General features: G+C 37.8%; 1 protein-coding gene and 1 long non-coding RNA gene across 2 annotated transcripts; one reads left to right on the forward strand and one right to left on the reverse strand.

Annotated features, from left to right (window-relative positions):
- The first annotated feature begins 1,939 nt into the window (after positions 1-1,939).
- Positions 1,940-5,845, forward strand: LOC135100308 (uncharacterized). The gene is made up of 3 exons (XR_010268599.1): positions 1,940-2,080; positions 4,939-5,031; positions 5,710-5,845. It is a non-coding gene; the product is annotated as an uncharacterized LOC135100308 (long non-coding RNA).
- Positions 4,399-19,818, reverse strand: LOC135100307 (organic cation transporter protein-like). Its single transcript, XM_064003149.1, has 8 exons — positions 19,750-19,818; positions 9,968-10,122; positions 7,457-7,625; positions 7,135-7,282; positions 6,752-6,865; positions 6,127-6,299; positions 5,691-5,875; positions 4,399-5,017 (listed from the first exon to the last, which is right to left on the reverse strand). Exons 2-7 carry the CDS (start codon positions 10,101-10,103, stop codon positions 5,698-5,700), a joined length of 918 nt encoding a protein of 305 aa, XP_063859219.1. The 5' UTR covers positions 10,104-10,122; positions 19,750-19,818; the 3' UTR covers positions 4,399-5,017; positions 5,691-5,697.
- Between the last annotated feature and the right edge of the window lie 769 nt (positions 19,819-20,587).

A 20,587-nucleotide genomic window follows, 5' to 3' on the forward strand; every position in this document is an offset into this window, starting at 1 on the left:
TATGTATCTATCTATATATCTATATCTATCTATCTATCTATCTATCTATCTATCTATCTATCTATCTATCTATCTATATATATATATATATATATATATATATATATATATATATATATATATATATATATATATATATATATATATATATATATATATATATATACGAGTATATATATATATATATATATATATATATATATATATATATATATATATATATATATATATATATATATATATATATATATATATATATATATATATATATATATATATATATATATATATATATATATATATATATATATATATATATATATATATAAACAAACACACACACACCCATAGTAATTAACCATGAGGCCAGAGATAATTAAGAGCTTATGACTAAGAGGTGAGTGAAATTTATATAATCTTCTGTTTTATGTCTTCTCCAACTGCCCTCAGGTATTTGGTTGATATACATATATATGTATATATATATTTTTTCTTTTTTACCGTCACCGTAGCGTAATTATTAGAACATTTTTTTTCTGCACTTATTTATTTATGTTTTTTCTGTTTTATTTTATCTTATTTTTTATTAATATTTATTCTATTTTTATTGTCTTTATTCCTTATATATATATATATATATATATATATATATATATATATATATATATATATATATATATATATATATATATATATATATATATATATATATATATATATATATTATTTATTCACATATTTATTTAACAAATTTTTAATATAAAATATATTACACATATTCATTCCTTCACACACGCTTCATTCACACTGGGTTCCCATTCATGTCACAAAACTACTGTCCTTTGTCAGGGTAGGGAAGAGGGAGGGGTAACACACTTGCACACATGAAGGGAGGCTACGTAGTATTACTACGTATTATGTAAGTACATAAATGAAGAGCACAGTCATATAAAATCACGCAGTCCACAATGCAGACACACTTTCATACATTTATTTGCACATCTTATTTACATATTTAATCAGTTTTATACACATGGTGTATAATACATATATGACATGATATATACATATAAATCACAGCTCTCTGAATAAATTAGTCTCAGTCAGGTCAGTCAGTCAGGGTGCTCGTCACCCAGAAGGGTGGTCTGCGTTAGTAGGAGGGCGCGGCCCCGGCAGGAAGCTGCCAGGGCCGCCTTTTCCTCCTGATAACGCACACAGTTAAGCGGGATGTGCTCGATAGAGAGGGTAACGTTACAGGTAGTACATCGTGGTGGGGAAGAGTCGGCCATGTATGGGAGCATATGTGTAGAGAAGGTGCAGCCCATCCTGAGGCATGCGAGGGCCACCTCCTCCCGCCTTGTGGGGCGATTGGAGGAGGCCCACTCGCACAGGATGGATTTTATTGTGAGTAGGTGACGGTTGTCTCAGTTTCTCTGCCACAGGAGTTTTACTGATGATTCAACAACTGAGAGACATGACTGCAGATCCCGACGGAGGTTCCACGCTCCCTCGAGCTCTGCAACAGACAGAGTCAGCATGTCAGCCTGTTAATTCCCGGATATGCTGGAATGTCCAGACGCCCTAATTAGTGAGAAGGATTTACAACAAGAATTCAGCTTATTAATGATGTTGCCCTAGATTTTATTTGTATCCGTGTGGCTGGACTCTATTGCCTGAAGGGTTGACAGAGTCCAAAAAAATTACAATTGAATGATGAGGTGAATTTAATTCATATGATCTATGGTTCCGGCCAGTCTAGGGTTGAATAGAGACTAAAGGCCTGTCTACAATTATGGTACTCGAACACGCAACTCATCAGTTTCGAGGAATGGTGGAGGGGCATGTCAGAGACCACCGACCAGTAGTTTGGCAGTTCACACTGTACTGACTACCCTACGTTTTCCCGTATCCAGTGTGCGGGTAGCTACTGGCTGTGTTGGTTGAGTGATGGCTACAGTATGTGACAGGCGCCCCAAAGCGGCTTTGTTATGTGTTCTAGCTGCGTTCATAAAAATCATAAAAAGGAAGAAATGCAGACGAAAAACATGGATGAAACAGTTGCTCATAGACGAAAACAAAGGTACCGGTGAACATTTGTTCCAGATAGCGTGGGTCATTGTCAATTCTGTGGAATAATACGGTAAATCGTATATAAGTACCTGGTACATTTCATGAATTTGCAGGCCGTATGCTCCATAGCTATCATCTGCCTGCCATTTTCTCATTGTATAAACCATATATCGTAATATCTGGAATGAAGATAAATGTCTTCTTCAATGCATACGTTTACGTACATCTTTTAACACTGCCCGGGAAGTAGCTCTCAGGTGGCCAAGCTAGAATATATAGCTCGCTCATGAACTGTCTCGTTCAGGGATGGTGCTTCAGTGATTCAGTGGTTCAATCTACATACACTATAATTTTCAGGGTACTTGCCGTTACCGTGCTCCAGAACCACAGGTTTCCACTGATAGTGTAGACTAGCCTTAACGAACGTTCCCGTGCCATGGTGTGGGAATACGTCGTAGGAGACTCTCTCTCTCTCTCTCTCTCTCTCTCTCTCTCTCTCTCTCTCTCTCTCAATACCTTCATCCATAGATACAGACAGGTGTCAGAGATGATTGGGATATCCGTAGATGCAAAGGCAGACTCGGGACAGCCCATCCGCCTTAAACTAGTACCATATCAGAAGTCACGTAAAGAAAGATAATAATAATGATTAATAAATCAACCAATAATCATAATCATAGTGAAATAAAATAAAAATGGACAAGATAGAAATAGACAAAAATAAATAATAAAATAATCAATAATATATAAATTAATAATAAACAACTAATTATATATATATATATATATATATATATATATATATATATATATATATATATATATATATATATATATATATATATATATATATATATATATATATATATATATATATATATATATATATATATATATATATATATATATATATATATATATATATATATATATATATATATATATATATATATATATATATATATATATATATATATATATATATATATATATATATATATATATATATATATATATATATATATATATATATATATATATATATATATATATATATATATATATATAGCGCGCGCGCGTGATAACTGCACACACACACACACATACACACACACACACACACACACACACACACACATTCGACAAGCAGCTGTATAATTGGAGACAATTTTTCGTTTGCCAGAATCACTCCATCCATTGGCTGTTCTTTTGATTTATCTACTCTGATTTAGACGATAAAATAATGTCCTTGAAAGAAAACAAAATCATCGACACTGTTTTTCTCATCCTCTAATCTTATTCTTGAACATCAGCCTTAGCTTCCTCATATTCGCCTTGAGATCTACCTTCCAGCGCAATATGTTTAGTAATGGGTGGCAACAAACGATGCAGGACATACAGGAGAGAGTTAGTCTGAAGATCAAGGCATTATCTCTTCCCGTCAACACAATGACGCCGGGTATTGCACACTTCCGGTGCTTTAACAGGTGTAGAGGTACGGATCGGTTATAATGTGTTAAAAGTTCTCCTTAGTCTCAAGCTCCTTAATGTGTTGACTCAAATTTCAAGACCGTAATGTTATAGCATATACGTACTTAGGCTTGTGTCCTCGTTGTGACCCATCCCACTGACTGGATGATTGAAACTTGACGCTTTAGTCAAACGTGCGCACACACACACACACACACACACGTTGTTGTTGTTGTTGTTGTTGTTGTTGTTGTTGTTGTTGTTGTTGTTGTTGTTGTTGTTGTTGTTGTTGTTGTTGTTGTTGTTGTTGTTGTTGTTGTTGTTGTTGTTGTTGTTGTTGTTGTTGTTGTTGTTGTTGTTGTTGTTGTTGTTGTTGTTGTTGTTGTTGTTGTTGTTGTTGTTGTTGTTGTTGTTGTTGTTGTTGTTGTTGTTGTTGTTGTTGTTGTTGTTGTTGTTGTTGTTGTTGTTGTTGTTGTTGTTGTTGTTGTTGTTGTTGTTGTTGTTGTTCCACAACAATCTTTTTATAATTATATGAGAACTTTTTTTTATTGTAACTGGATAAAGTTTTAGCTATAGCCTTTTATCTATTTACTTGTTTATATTTTCATGATAATAATCTATTTACTTATTTTTATTTCCATAATCTTGTAACGTTCCTATAAACGTCGTCGTACATCACATGATCCGGCTGCTGTGACGCGTGACCCGGTATACAAGCAAGTTTTAAATAATGTTTCACTTCATAAATTCCCAACATAGGTTGCACTCACGAAGTGCAGCAATCTGATATGGTAAGGAACGACACACACACACAAACACACACACACACACAAAGGGAAGGGTTACAAAACATCTCTATTTGGACGGGATGGTGAGGTCACAACTTTGTATACCTTAGTTTATTCCCTAGTCACTTTCACAGCATGGAGTTCTCGCTGGTAAATAAAAACATGTGTATAAGTTACAATAAGGAGGCTGGTCACATTTTACTTAATGCCTTCTTTATTTATTTATTTAGTAAGACTGCATGCTGTTTCGTCGGAGCAAACTATACGTAGGTTTATTTATTTATTTTTCTGTTCATCTTCAGTCTTGGTCACAGTCTTTCCCTGAAACAATGTACTTATTCAAACCTTAACAAGTCGCCACGTCCTATTCTCCACTCAGTTATCCTCATAATTAATCCATACGATGCTCTGTTGTTGGTGGTGTCTGATAGTACACTGAAATGTTTTTCTTTTATGAAGTAATGAAGTTGTATTTCATATAAACGCTTCAAGACTTTTCTTAGAACTTCAATCAGCACTTAATGTCTGATATGAATACGCTGAGAGGTCTTTACTGTCTGAGTGCTGTGAAAAGTATTTACATCCAACAGATTGTGTCCTCTTGTTTCAGGGAGAAAGATGGTGAGGCCGGCGGCAAGCAGGGACAAGGCGCAGAACACAGCGGACGGCGCCCACACTATTACTTCTCCCTGAAATTAAATAAGTAAGGAATCTCTCTCTCTCTCTCTCTCTCTCTCTCTCTCTCTCTCTCTCTCTCTCTCTCACAACAATGATGGTCAATTATTTTGATAAGCTGGCCACTACGTTTTCATTTCGAGGATCACATCCTATTTATGAGAACGTTTAATATTTACACAGTAGAGGCTGATCTTTTATTTTAAGTAAGGTTTTTTTTTACTAAAAAATTTACAAACAAATTTTTTGATCACCAAGTCAGGAAATGGTCTTGCTATTATGGTTAGCCATTTCCTACACAGTAATGATACTTTCTAATAAAAGTTAAAGATAATTAAAGAAGAATACCATGTTGTGTTGTATGGCAAGGAAACAGCGCACACACACACACACACACACACACACATACTGGAGGGCAGAATCGCTAGTTTACTGTTTCTGTTGGACAACCAAATCATAATTCCCAGGTTCTGGTGTGCACTCTTTCCGTGTTGGTTAAGCAGGGCTATGGGCTATAATACGTAGGTACAAATTAACTCCATCAAGTAGGTGAAATAGAATCCAGGAGAGTAGTTTTGTAGTCTGAATTGTCTGACCAGTGCACTACCTGACAACACACCAATATTTATGACGCAACTATAAATTGATATTACGGAAGACATTAAAGGCCAATCGATTCAACCTCACCACTAAGTCAATGATGTAGGGAGAGAAGACGCCTCCTATCCTGGCGCAGAGGCTGGCCTGTGAGGTAGCGAGGGAGCGGTAATTGGTGGGAAACAGCTCCACTGTGAACACCCAAAGCAAGTGGAAACCCATCGTGATGGCCACCTTCCCGCTTAATGAGAAGAGCATCAGTATCCCGATAGGAGCTGTGAAGTGGATGGGCGGAACGTGTTACTGGCCAACACCTGAAGCGTCACATTGATGTTTTCCTATTTGCACGATTCTAAAGACGGATAATGGACATGAGATTATATGTAAAATGTTATTTACTATGAATAAAGGAAAGATGTGAAGGTCTAAAAGGCTGAAATTTTGAACGTTGCTTTAAATTACGTAAAATATAATGTATTGTTTCCATCCTAAATATATACACTTGAGATATACAGGTCCTACATACCAGTAGGGTAGAAGAACATTAAAAGCGCGAGTATGAGGATGGCGATGGCACACAGCAGATACAACAGCAGTAGGGCCTTGACTCGTCCTAGGCAAGCTGTGAGAGGCCACAGCAGGAGATAAGAGGGCAGCTCTAGCAGACCTCCCAGGAAGATGTAGAGGTAAGGGTCCGCGCTGAGGGTTGAGAGACAAGACTAAGGCAAGGTGAGCGATGAATGCGGAAACAATGTAACGTAAAGGGAAAGAGAACAAAAATTCTGGTGGTGTACCGTGACACACGATTGAGACTGCAGTGTGACAGAGAAAGGAGATTAAAGAAAGAGTAAAGAGAAACGAAGAATGAAAATGACATGACTTGAAATACACATTGTGTCTTTAGTTAATTTCTTGTTATGTATATATTCGTGAATGCATATTTAGTGGAACAGCACTTGATATCTTTGTGGAAAAAAAAAACATCGACTGCATAATGGATTGCTGACGATAAAAGTTGTTTTAAGTCTGTATACTGCGGATAATTAGTACTACCTAATATTGGTGGCGTTGAGAGAGATGGCATAGTAGACTAGGGAGGAAGCAAACCAACAGAAAAAGACGATGAAAGCTCGTCCACGCAGCTCCTTTACCATCACTATAACCAAGTATTCCTTCACCACTTCCACCACGCGGTCCGCTGCAGGCCTGCGCTTGCTTTTTGCCACACTCTCCTTCGGCACTGATGCCTTCCCCTCAGCGGATACCTACAGTAGATTTGTTCATTAAGGAAAAAATACTTATTGGACTGTGAGTTTGAAAATATAAGAAATAATACTTAAAGGCCAAAGTTATGAACGCTTGAAACCCATCCAGTAAGCTCTACGTGAAATTATATATATATATATATATATATATATATATATATATATATATATATATATATATATATATATATATATATATATATATATATATATATATATATATATATATATATACATATACGCATAAAGTGAAGTGCTTAGAGCCTTACTTTGGTCTGCAACAGTTGCATGGTGGCCAGTAGCCTTTCTTCTGATGGTAGCGTCTTGCCATTGACCATGGCAGCAGACTTAAGGACCTTGAGCGCTTCCTTGTGTTTTCCTTGCAGGATGAGCCAACGGGGTGACTCCGGCAGAAGCCTGTGAATGAGGAAAGGGAGTTCATAAGACCACACACAAATTTTGGATGCTTGTGGAAGTTGGTGTTGGTATTAATGGCAGCTACATAATCAGTATCTAACTTTGCGTTCTTTTATGAAGACCGACTGTGTGTAAGGTATTTTTTCTTTCGCACGTGGAATGACGAGTACTTACCAGAAATTAAGTAACAGCGGAAGTGACGGGAGAGAGAGGGCGACAAGCAGCCATTTCCAGGGTCTGATCAGGTAGGCAATGCCCGGCACTATCATGTACCCCAGCGACCACGGGATCACAAAAAGAACACCTATGCTCGATCTCTCCTTGCGTCCGCACGTTTCCATCACTGATGTACAAACAAGTGAAGGCAATATTTATAACTATTATCATTTATAACTATTATCTGTATGTGTCATGGATCTTTTCAAACTCTGGTATTAAATAGTTCAATGGTTGAATCAATTTACTGTGATTCAACATTGATGTTGTTCATCTTACGTTACATCAGAGATAGTAGGCTGTCAACTGAACTCGTTTTGACGGTGAGTTAAATTTCATCTGCCAGTTTAACACAGCCTGTTCTCGTGCTATACATGATAGAGAGCCTTATATTTCTGGCCGGAATCATACCAAGTCTGTTCTTCAACTAGCCAAAAACTTTTCATTAATAGTGTCTAAATATTTCAAGATCTAACTCCCCTCGTGACTTCTGGCACCTAACCAAAAACATCCAATAATTTTGCTTTTTCATCTTTCCCACCTTTATTTCATCCTGATGGCATCATTGCCATCTCATTTATTTCTAAAGCTGAACTCTTAGTTCAAACCTTTACTGAAAACTCCACCTTGGATGATTCAGGGTCTGTTTTTTCCCTCTCCTCCACCCTCTGAGTACTTTATGCTACCCATTAAAATCTTTCGCAGTGATGTTTTCTATGCCCTCGCTGGCCTAAACCCTTGGAAGCCTCATGGACCTGATGGGGTCCCTCCTATTGTTCTCCGAAACTGTGCCTCCATGCTTGCACCTTGCCTAGTCAAACTCTTTCAACTCTGTATATCAACATCTACCTTTCCTACTTGCTGAAAGTTTGACTACATTCAGCTTGTTTCTGAAAAGGATGACCGTTCTAATCCCTCAAACTACCATTCTATTGCATTAATATCCTGCCCATCTAAAGTTTTTGAATTTATTCTCAACAGGAAGATTTTTAAGCATCTATCACTTTACAACTTTCTATCTAATCGTCAGCGTGGGTTCCATCAAGGCCGCTCTACTGGTGATCTGGTTTTCCTTACTGAGTCTTGGTCATCCTCTTTTAGAGATTTTGGTGAAACTTTTGCTGTTGGCTTAGGCATATCAAAAGCTTTTAATAGAGTCTGGTACAAAGCTTTGATTTCCAAACTACCCTCCTACGGCTTCTGTCCTTCTCTCTGTAACTTAAGTTTCCTTTCTGACCGTTCTATTGCTGCTGTGGTAGACGGTCACTGTTCTTTTCCTAAATCTATTAACAGTGGTGTTCCTCAGGGTTCTGTCTTGTTACCCACTCTCTTCCTATTATTCATTAATGATCTTCTCAACCAAACTTCTTGTCCTATTCACTCCTACGCTGATGATACCACCCTGCACTTTTCCACGTCTTTTTATTAACGCCCAACTCTTCAGGAAGGAAACGATTCACGCAGGGAAGCCACAAAACGACTGACTTCTGATCTCTCTAAAATCTGATTAGGGTAGAGCAAACTTAGTATTGTTCAATGCCTCTACACAACCTAACAGACAACTATCTCCTCTTCTTCAATGACACTCAGCTGTCTCCCTTTACTACACTGAACATCCACGGTCTGTCCTTCACTTATAATCTAAACTGAAAACTTCACATCTCATCTCTCATCTATGAAGTTAGGCGTTCGGAGTCGTCTCTGCCAGTTTTTCCCCCAGTTGCTAACTCTGTACAGGGGCCTTATCCGCCGATGTATAGAGTATGCTTCACATGTATGGGGGACGGTGTGTTCCACTCATACCGCTTTTTTAGGCAGGGTGGAATCAAAAGCTTTTCGTCTTATCAACTCCTCCACTCTAACTGATTGTCTTCAGCCTATTTCTCATCGCCGCAATGCTGCATCTATTGCTATTTTCTACCGCTATTTTCATACTAACTGCATGCCTCCCCTCCTCCTGCGGCCTCGCTGCACATTCTTTTTCTTTCTCTTCCCTATTTTTCTCTTCCCTATTCTGTCCACCTCTCTAATGCAAGAGTTAACCAGTATTCTCAGTCATTCATCCTTTTCTCTGGTAAACTCTGGAACTTCCAGCCTGTTTTTTGTATTTCCTCCTTTCTATGTCTTGAACTCTTTCAAGAGGGAGGTTCCAAGACACTTATCCTTCAATTTTCAATGAGTCTCTTAAGATCTCTCTTAGGACTGGCACCTCAGTGGGATTTTTTTCTTCTCTTTTTTGTTTCCCTTGGTCAGGGACCGTCTTACATAAAAAAAAAAAAAAAAAAAATCAAGGAATTCCTGGCGTATGGGAAAAAGAAAGTACGTGATAGCTTCACCGATTCTTTCTTTGTGAAACAATACGAACAGCGCAGATATAACAAAGAAAGTATATTTTATAGTAAACAAATATATTGCTTTGAGGGACTATACTATAATAATGTAATAAAACATTAATATAGTTTGACTTACGGAGAGTGAAGCTAGATATATAGAGGCCTGTTACTCCTGTCAGTGTGACCACCATGAGAAAGATGTACACTTCCACGAGGGGAGATAAGGCGGCTACGAGCCCCGACAAAATAGATACCACAGAGCAGCACAACATCACCTTGCGTCGCCCATACCTGTTATCCGTTGAAGGAGATAATGATAAGTGTGGAAATGAGATGAACATAAGAACAAAAAGAAAAAATAATAATAAGGGAAGCTGCAAGAAGCTATCAGGCCTACCCGTGGGAGTCCCTGTTTGAAACTTACCTACCTGTTTCCATCCGTCATTCTCATCCATAAATTTGCCTTATCTTCTTTTAAAGCTCCCTAATGACTCAGCTCTAACAACCAGACTATTAAGTCTGTTCCATTCATATACCACTCTAACTAAGAACCATTTTTTTCTCATCTCTTTTTTAAGTCTAACTTTTTCAAGCTTGAACCCATTATTTCTTGTTTCATCTGGATTACTGGTGAAACAAAGCTGTGTAGTTCATACATATTCTTAAAATCTTCAAAATAGAAAGTTAACATGCACGTGGTAGTTGTCGTTGATATGGAAGTGACTTAAGACTGATGAAGGTACAAACAGGAATAAACTCACGAACGTTTCAGTTGATCCCAATTCACTGATGGTACTTTCATGAAGGGTGTCACGATCCCGGTTATCTTTCCAAGAAAGTGAACGTTAACTGATCCCAGAAAATTTTAAAGGTCTGGATTTTTAAAGGCATCGAATACCTACCCTATCTATCCAAAATCGTCAGCTATTAAACCCTCTCTCAAAACCATTACCTTGGCACAGCACGTCAGGAATCACCTCAATATCAGATCAGTGATGGGATAGGAGACACGGTTATTCTATATAATAACAGAATATATTAATAATATTATTGACTTGCAAATAAATTAAGATAGTACACATTAAAGGAAATTAGGGAACAAATTTCTACCCTAGACCAACACAGGATAATTCCCAAACTCAATTATCACACATTTCCCTTTTACTCAGGCTCTTATATCGCCTCCCTTACTGCTCAAAGGTTATACACACAAATATATGACATTACCGTCACTTCAAAAAGCATTGAAACCATTTTACTCCTCCATGGAATATTTTCCCCAGCTGCAGGAAATTCCCCAGATGCCGCCACTGCGTCATCAAACAACTATTCCCGTATTTCTCCTCCTCAAACCTCACAAGACATCACCTCCATCACCATAGTTCACCTATAGCACCGTAACAACATCCCCAAATACACCAATAACGCCACAACACTACCACAACCCCAACCACAAAATGGCTGCCTCTCAGCCTCGATGCTACCCCTCAGAGTTAGGTCACCGACACCACTCACCAACCGAATTTCAGTGCACAAGAGCTCTTGGTACCACAATAGGCTCATCAACCTGATCCTGGATATCAGGGTTATACCACCACATCACTAATACCACCACACACCGGCTCAATCACAAGGACCACGCCCAAATTTATCCCGTGAGAACGCCACCCTTCCGTTCCCCTCAGGGCCTCCTGCGTTCTGAAATTCTACTGACTCAGATACGAAAGCCAGGCACGTATCCCTTACATATACATACTTATAAAGAACTTAAATTATGAAGTGAATCATACTACATGATATAGGATGAGTAAATAAGCCTTGTACTAAATTATAACTAAAAAGGAAGATACGTTTATAAGGAAAACAGAACACGAGAGACACTAAGAAAATGTGTTCCTTTTCAGGGTAAACTCAGCCGATAACATGACAAGGGTAATGCAAAATAATTCACTTACCGGTCTGCGATGTACCCGACAACAATGCAAGCAATTATGGGTCCTGTCTGCACGGCTCCATTTAGGCTCGAGTACAGGGCTCTCCTCTCACATACCAGATCAAACTGTCACTCCAGAGATGAAACACTTGGATATAGCGTAATGGAATAGGACACCGTGGTATTCATACTTACATGGTTGTAAAAAAATTGTGTAATACATATAAACGGTGCTATTGGATTGGGAATATATGCCATAAAATTGCGATTGAGGAATCGATGGTATTGTACCTCGGTCGTTAGAGTAGATTGGTATTGCGAACGGTTGAAGTCCCTGGCGTGGCACGGCACAACAGCAGGGTTGTCCCGCAGGGCTGCAGTGGCATCCTGGTAGCCCAGCTCCACCGCACGCGTGTAGTTTCGGTCGTACATCAGGCATGACTCATATTTGCCTTTCTTACTAAAAAGGAAAAACCAAAATCAGTATATTCCTTTCTACTTTATCATAAGAATAAAGTAAAATAAGGAGAGTGCAAAAGACCAATTGACTTACTCAGGCAGCTCCTAAGCAATTTATCTCTATCGTTTGCCATCATCATTTACCCAAGCCTCCCTTGGAGCTATCTCATGAAAGAAAGGTAGATAATAAGTATACGCACACATATTTGAATGTTGAGGACGATACTAATCTGCTTCTCTCTCTTTGCTGCTGGAACATTTGTGAATTTCTACAGAAGGCTTCCTAACCTCAAAAAACTTCAAGGGCATTTCTTTTCACAATATGGGGTGTTCCACAGGGAAATATCCTCTGCAAGAGGAGACTGCAGTTTTCACATGGCTGTTGTATTGTTCTCTTAGTAAGTTAGATTATGGTTGCCAAGTGTATTCTTGTGCAATTTCACTTCGTTTCCAGATTATATTCACTATACTGGAATCTGGTTGGCAAAGGGTGCTTTTCGTAATAAAGCAATGTTGAAAATGTATTTCTAACAAAAGATTGCCAGAAAACAAAACTCTTCGTATTCCACTCGATTGATCTTTGGTTTAGAAAAAAAGTATAAATCAAATTGGGCAGTGCACTCACTCGACAGGAATGGCGAAGCTGACGATCTGCTCCTGAGTCCAGTTAGCCTGCAGTAGGGAGTCGAATCTACACCAGTGGTCAGGAGTGGCGCCTAGAAACTGGTACGAGAGTTTGTACATCGCTGTATCGAAGGAGCCTGACGGTCATGAAAATGTTAATACACTTTTAGTGTTCCAATGTACTCGTATTATAAAGTCAATTAGTTATCAACAGGATATCTGTTACATCATACTTTTCTTCCGTCTTGCATGCTATACATACATACATACGTATGATGATCCCTGAATAGAATAAGTATTTGAGAAGAACATCTAACTTAATAGAAATTGGTTTTAGCAAGAGATAAAATGCAAATTTTCCATTTTTTTTTCGAAAGGGCAACCCAAGCATGTTTAGTGTTGAAGGGGATAATAAAAGTATGAATGAAGAACAGGGATTAGCTGTCTGGAAGACTATGTTGAGTGTGTAAATAAAAAGATTAAGAGTCAGCGGATCTTCTCGGTCTAAGGATCACTCGTGAAGCAGGAGCCTATGGTATCTATTTTGGACACTGATGAGTATATTTCTGGCTATTCTGTAGTTAGTTGCAGGACTTGCTTCTGTCTAATCAGACTATTCGTGATCATGTCAGGCAGTGCAGAAGTTCTCAGTCATGCGCGCGCGCGCGCGCACACACACACACACACACACACACACACACACACACACACACACACACACACACACACACACACACACACACACACACACACACACACACCAAGAGATGTATCGGATATCCGCATCCGCTTCCGCTGATTATCTGCACTTTTAAAATCCACATCCGCATCCACATCTGCATTGGCAATGCATGCAATACCTGCATCTGCATCCGCTTTGGTAGTATAAGCAGCATCAACATCGTGATTTATCCACGCTTTGAGAATGAGAATAGGCGGATATTACTCAGCATAGCCATACATACTCTACAAAATTTCTTAAAAAAATAAAAAATGTATCTGCGATTATATGGTCATCAGACATCCGCATCTGCATCCGCAAATTTCTTTCCTTCATATCCTCATCGTACCACTATCAGCAATTTTAAAAAGTTGATATCCGAATCCGGAAACGCATCCGTGCATCGGAATTTTAGTACATCCGATACAATACACACACACACACACACACACACACACACACACACACACACACACACACACACACACACACACACATACATACACACAATGCTCCATTATAAATTTTTAAATCTTGCAAAGTGCAATGTCCGGGAACAAGGAAGAGCTGAGCCGTACTGTAAGAACAAAGAAGCAGGAGGAGCAGATTCCATCGACCCTTCGTCCCCACCAGCTGCTGAATATCCTCGAAGTTGGTGATGTTGGGTAATGCATTGGAATACTGCTTGTCTTGGCATTTCTTTATGTATACTTCTTTCTTGTTTATTTTACTGTCTGTCGTTTCATTCCATGTATCTTTCTGTAGTGCCTCGTCTTGTTCAGTAAGCAGTTTTGTTCCATATTCACTGGAGTTCTCTTTGGTGTCCTTGGACTCCCCAGTCATCTTTGTGGGTTTCTAGGCTGCTGAAGAAAAATATGAATGTACGTAAGTCTCATGATATTGACTAAAAATTTTATATTGTGGGAAACTTTGCGTTAGGCATGAAAGAAGTTTGACTTTGATGTAAAGAAGACTTAGTTGTAAAGCATCTATTTTTTTTCCAACTTTCTTCCAGATTTCCCGTTGACGTTTCTAATGTAGTTTCCATCAGCAGTTGGCGGAATTATGCGTTCTTCGAGTCCCTTCTGGTTAATGACAGTAGATATAGTTAGTCGTTGAATAACCCCTCCGAAATCTTGCACTCCACACTTTTGATTAATTTGAATAGAGATTTATAGTAATCCTGTTCGTGAAGAATTCTGTAAAAAGTTTCCGTATTTTAGACTTTTAACACACACACACACACATACACACATACAGTGCCCACCAAATGTTTTCGAGGTGATATTCTTTCTTACACAGCTGCATTCACCCTGAAGAAAAAAAAAAAAAAAAAAAAAAAAAAAAAAAATATATATATATATATATATATATATATATATATATATATATATATATATATATATATATATATATATATATATATATATATATATATATATATATATATAGAACAATTTGCTTACCTTCAATATTTCGTACACCATCGTTTCTTCAGTTCTCTCAGCCGTGCTAGCAGTGACTCGACAAGGTTTTGTTTTTGTAGCGTTTCAGGCGGGATTTGCAGTGTGTTTACTTACTGTACTGGAATAACTTGGCTCTTGTGTTCTCCCACAAATTGTCATTTAACAATTCAGAGTACTATTCATATTGACTGATGATTTGATATTTAAAGTGCACTCTTTTTTTTTTTTTTATGGCAATACTATCGCGAATATTATCACCCTCTAAACTTCATATTGCGTGTCGGGGGGACAGCGGAATGTTGGTCAGAGGTAGACTGGCAGCAAGGATAAGAGCTCCTTTGATAACACCATTGTGTTCCATATTATGTCTGGTAAACAGCTAACCAAAGATACAATCTCAAGGGATGTTGCCCTTAAGGATGCAAGGCATCACACTAAAGAAGTTGCAGAAACAACCGGCGTTAATGATCCTTTAGAGCGGCTCTGGGTTGCCAGGCACTGTTATGCAGGCGCAGCTTACACGCCAGTCTGCAAACCTCGCTCCGGGAGACCACGAAATGTTTGTGGACGGGGAAGTAACATTGTAGAAAGGGAGTGGGAAGGGAGAAAGAAGGGAGAAAGAAACCTCATTCTCATAGCTTGTGTGGGCTGAGTTACCGGGCGGCAGGAAAACTGTTTCTAGCCCATGCACAGGGGAAGCGTAGAGTCGAGTTTGCTGTGAAATATTTGTCCAGCAGTGGTAAAGAGTCTGGCTTGATGTGGAGTAAGATGATGAAGCAACGATTAAAATGTGTATTGCTGCAAGAGTAGTGATCCCTTTGATCCTCGTTACCTCTGTGGAGCAGAAAAAAACAGCCTGTTTCTCAGGTGTGGAGTTATTTCTCGGGAATAGGGTTGGGAAGTTAATAATACTGCCAGCAAATGTTACAGTAAATCATCATGTGTATTATGAATTGATAAATGATAGTTTGTGTGCTGCGTTCGAGAGTATTAGGGCCAGTGTTCCAATATATATATATCTACGAGTATATATCTATATCTATATATCTATCTCTCTATCTATCTATCTATCTATCTATCTATCTATCTATCTATCTATCTATCTATCTACATATATATATATATATATATATATATATATATATATATATATATATATATATATATATATATATATATATATATATATATATATATATATATATATATATATATATATATATATATATAATTTTTTTCACGAAGTGAAAATTTCACCCGGAAAAGACTTGGCGAGGACGTGTGTGTGTGTGTGTGTGTGTGTGTGTGTGTGTGTGTGTGTGTGTGTGTGTGTGTGTGTGTGTGTGTGTTGTTGCGCTATGAGACACCAAGAAAACTTTCTAATGCAGACCAGGGAAAGGGAGTTTGGAGCTTACTCTTCCTCGCTTCTAAATCCAATATCTGTAAAACACCTGCGATGAAGAACAATCCAACTCACTGAGCTTCAGTTCCTTAGGTTTTTGGTGAAGCTGTTGGCACTGTCCGAGTATACAATAGGTTCTCACTACTATCTCATGCTTCTGATGGATCGTGTTATAGGATTTTTTCTGTCTTCCAAGGTGGTACATATGGTTGTTTAAGTCCAGAAGAGTGTCATTGCTTGTCTCAGAAAACTTCTTAAGCTCTCATTTCGAAGGCAGGTCAAAAACTGACCGACAGTTTCTCAGTATTCTCAGATTAAGTGGGTGTTTCTTCTGCCAAAATAATGGTTAAAGAAGAAAGTTATCAACTCAGATTATAATTGTAGGTGATCTGGAGACTGTCACCAATACTAGTGCCCCTGGATGATGTGATCAGTAGCTCCATCATATTTTCGATTACTAACATTACTATCCAGGGCTATATTGAGATCCAGATGAAACTGCAAAAACGGTATATCGTTCGTCATCTGAAAAAATAAAAAGATAGCAGATCCTCGTGTAAAGAGCTCACTCAAAAGCTCTAGGTACTCATTCTAGTATGCCTAAATACCTCTAATACCAAGAAGGATACATCTGTACCGACTTCTAAAGCAAATAATCAGTTGGCCACAATGATAATGGTTTTCCTTAAAACCTTAAGTCTTCTAATTTGGACTTCTCCGTAGCTCACTGTCAATGACATCTTTAGATGCTTATTGAAACGTTAGGGGCATGTTAACGAAGAATAACTAATCATTCTCATAAATATATTATTTAGGTCCAGCTATTAGCTGTCTGCAAGAGAAAATGGTGGGATATGGATAATGTTCTTCAACAGGTTTCAATGATTCACACATTGCATCTACCATAGGTTATAGATTTGATGGTGGCGTGTACATGAAGTTTCTTTTATCTGGAATTCACCTTTCTACTTGGGCCTGCGCGAACCATAGCTTTTCCAGTGCTGAGGACAATATTGATCTATATTTTATTTTATTTAAAAAAAATTCGTTTATATATATATATATATATATATATATATATATATATATATATATATATATATATATATATATATATATATATATATATATATATATATATATATATATATATGAAACCGTTACCTCCAATAGGTGCCTTTCCTAATCTCTCATCGTGGCCAGCGTTTGAGCTCGTGTGCCTCATCGTACCTCATCAGTGCGCACTAGCACTATACCACGCCCGCCCTCGATCTATCTCTCTAATCTATCTTTTGGTATATCATAATAATTTTGAAGTCAATTTTACTGAGCCTCAAACCTGGTATCAGATGGTGTGTATTGTTCCATCGAATCTATTTTATATATTTCTTAACACATACAGTGCAACTGTGAAAACAAAAATTTGCATGATGATAGCTTAGCTACAACTATCATAGCGAGATGAGGCACGTGGTATACGAGTATATGAGTTCTAAGTCCGTTGGCACCTGTAAACTCTGTGGACACCGGTGGACCGTCCGCAATAAGAATACGAGATATACCTTTCTGCGATGCGATCCACTGGTGGGAACACGTTTCCTGCGTCCATTGGTGGGTCACATAGCAATATAAGCAATTTTTGTTGTGTTCACTGTGTGACCCACCAGTGGACATGAAATATTTTATGAATATTTCTTGGAACTATATCATTACATATCTCCTTATGCGTTATTTCATTCCCTTTGGGAAAATTCAGTGGAACTTCAGTGTCATCTGTAGATAATGATCATAGTAGTGAAAATAATTCAAGCCTTTAAGAATCTGATTCAGTTTATAAGACAAAATTGTCAAATGAATATAAATATTCATATTTAGAAAAATTTTCAGATAATGCCAGATATGATCCTACTGCAACGAAGATGGCAGGGTTGTCATTAAAGAAAAAAAAAAAAAAATCCCCCCAAAAAACCCATCCTACCAAAAAAAAAAAAAACACTAAAAAAGCCCAGCTTAAGTGTTTTTTTTGGGGGGAGGGTTTTTTTTAAATATTAAAAATATATTTTTACATATCAAAATTGTTTTATATCATATTGATAAATAAGGTCTATACATGTACATACATAAAAAAAAATGTAAAAGTAATCATGCCTGGCCTGTACAGTACAAGTTAACACAGGCTTTGTCTAACCATACCAACCTGTATCAACATGACCTAAACAAGTGACTGTCCTTCATATAGAAAGTGTCACAATCTTTCAAGATCTAACTCCCCTTGTGATTTCTGGCACCTAGCTAAAAAACGTCTCCAATAACTTTGCTTCTCCATTTTTCCCTCCTTTATTTCAACCTGATGTCACCACTGCCATCTCATCTATTTCTAAAGCTGAACTCTTTCCTCAAACCTTTGCTAAAAGCTCTACCTTGGATGATTCAGGGCTTGTTCCCCACTCCTCTACCCTCTGACTACTTCATGCTACCCATTAAGATCCTTCGCAGTGATGTTTTTCATGCCCTTACTGGCCTTAACCTTCGGAAGGCGTATGAACCTGATGGGGTTCTTCCTATTGTTCTTTGAAACTGTGCCTGTGTGCTTACATTTTGCCTAGTCAAACTCTTCCAACTCTGTCCATCAATATTTACCTTTCCTACTTACTGGAAGTTTGCCTACATTCAGTCTGTTCCTTAAAAGGGTGATCGTTCTAATTCCTCAAACTACCGTCCTATTGCTTTAATTCCCTGCCTCTCTAAATTTTTTTTTAATCTATCTTCAATGGAAAGATTCTTAAACATCCTTCACTTCACAACCTTCTACCTGACTGCCAGTATGAGTTCTGTCGAGACTGCTCTACTGGTGATCCTCTGGCTTTCCTTACTGTGTCTTGGTCATCCTCTTTTAAGGATTATGGTGAAACTTTTGTTGTTAGCTTAGACATATCAAAAGCTTTTGCTTTTGATAGATTCTGACACAAAGCTTTGATTTCCAAACTATCCTTATATGGCTTCTATCCTTCTCTGTGTAACTTCATCTCAAGTTTCCTTCTGACCGTTCTACTGCTGCTGTGGTAGACGGTTACTACACTGTCAACTCTTTCGCTCCTATGTAATCACAGGGACACGGTTAACCGATCACGGTTCTTTATTTTACTGTGATGAAGTGAAATTCTTGTTTATGTAAGGCAGTCTCATTGCCTTACACATGTCCCTTATTTCATGAGAAACTTACTAAAACACGTACCACATAAAGAGATACCCTCCAAACACATTACAAGAATAAGATTCTAGCTAAGATATTTCCATATCAAGGAAAACATACCTGGCTTTGAAACTTGTTGGGACTGTTTTGCATATGCAGCCTTCACTCACCGAAGTTCTTCAGTTAAGTGATGTAGTAAACTACAGCCAAGGCCTTTCTTATCTTACTGATTGGTCAGCACGGAAATGGGATCGATATGAATATTCTGCGACCAAATAAATTTCCATAATTACAAAATTACATGATTATAAATAAATTTCCATAATAACTTTACAGTTAAGCGCATACATTTGCATGCTCTTTTTATCTGTCGATCGGTCCACATGAAGGTAGAATTGTTATGAAATATTCGAACAACTTAAGTACTGAGATGCAATACACGTATTGTATCAGTTCATAAGTGTATCAGATTGTCGTACCAGTGTCCATTAACTGAATAATATTGCCTAGACCATATAAGAAATTAAATATAAATAACCACCACGGTATGATAAGTGTTATCCGTAATGTTGACACATGCCACTATCAGCATGAGTGGTTCTGAAAGAAGTGATGTCAATTTACAGCGTATCCTGACGATGTTATCACGTTTATCACGCTGACGGTCTTCACAGTCATTTATCATTCAACTTGGTTTTCAGGCGTGGGGACACGCTGGGTGTAGGTGTGTGTATGTGGCTGGATGGGTGTGTGTTGGTGTGGGTGTTGGCGTGTGAGTGGGTGGATGGAGCAGGTTTAGAGTGGAGCAAGTACTAGCGGACGTCAAGTTTTTGAAACTATAATGGCGTTTATTACTAAGATGAGTAAAATAATATCATGCTTCCCCTTTTTTCATCTCTATATTCATGGATTTGTGTGTTTACTCCAGATAAACGATGTTTCTTAATCCTGCATTGAA

Source organism: Scylla paramamosain, chromosome 5 (genome assembly GCF_035594125.1).
Source record: "Scylla paramamosain isolate STU-SP2022 chromosome 5, ASM3559412v1, whole genome shotgun sequence".
Classification (NCBI taxonomy): Eukaryota; Metazoa; Arthropoda; class Malacostraca; order Decapoda; family Portunidae; genus Scylla; species Scylla paramamosain.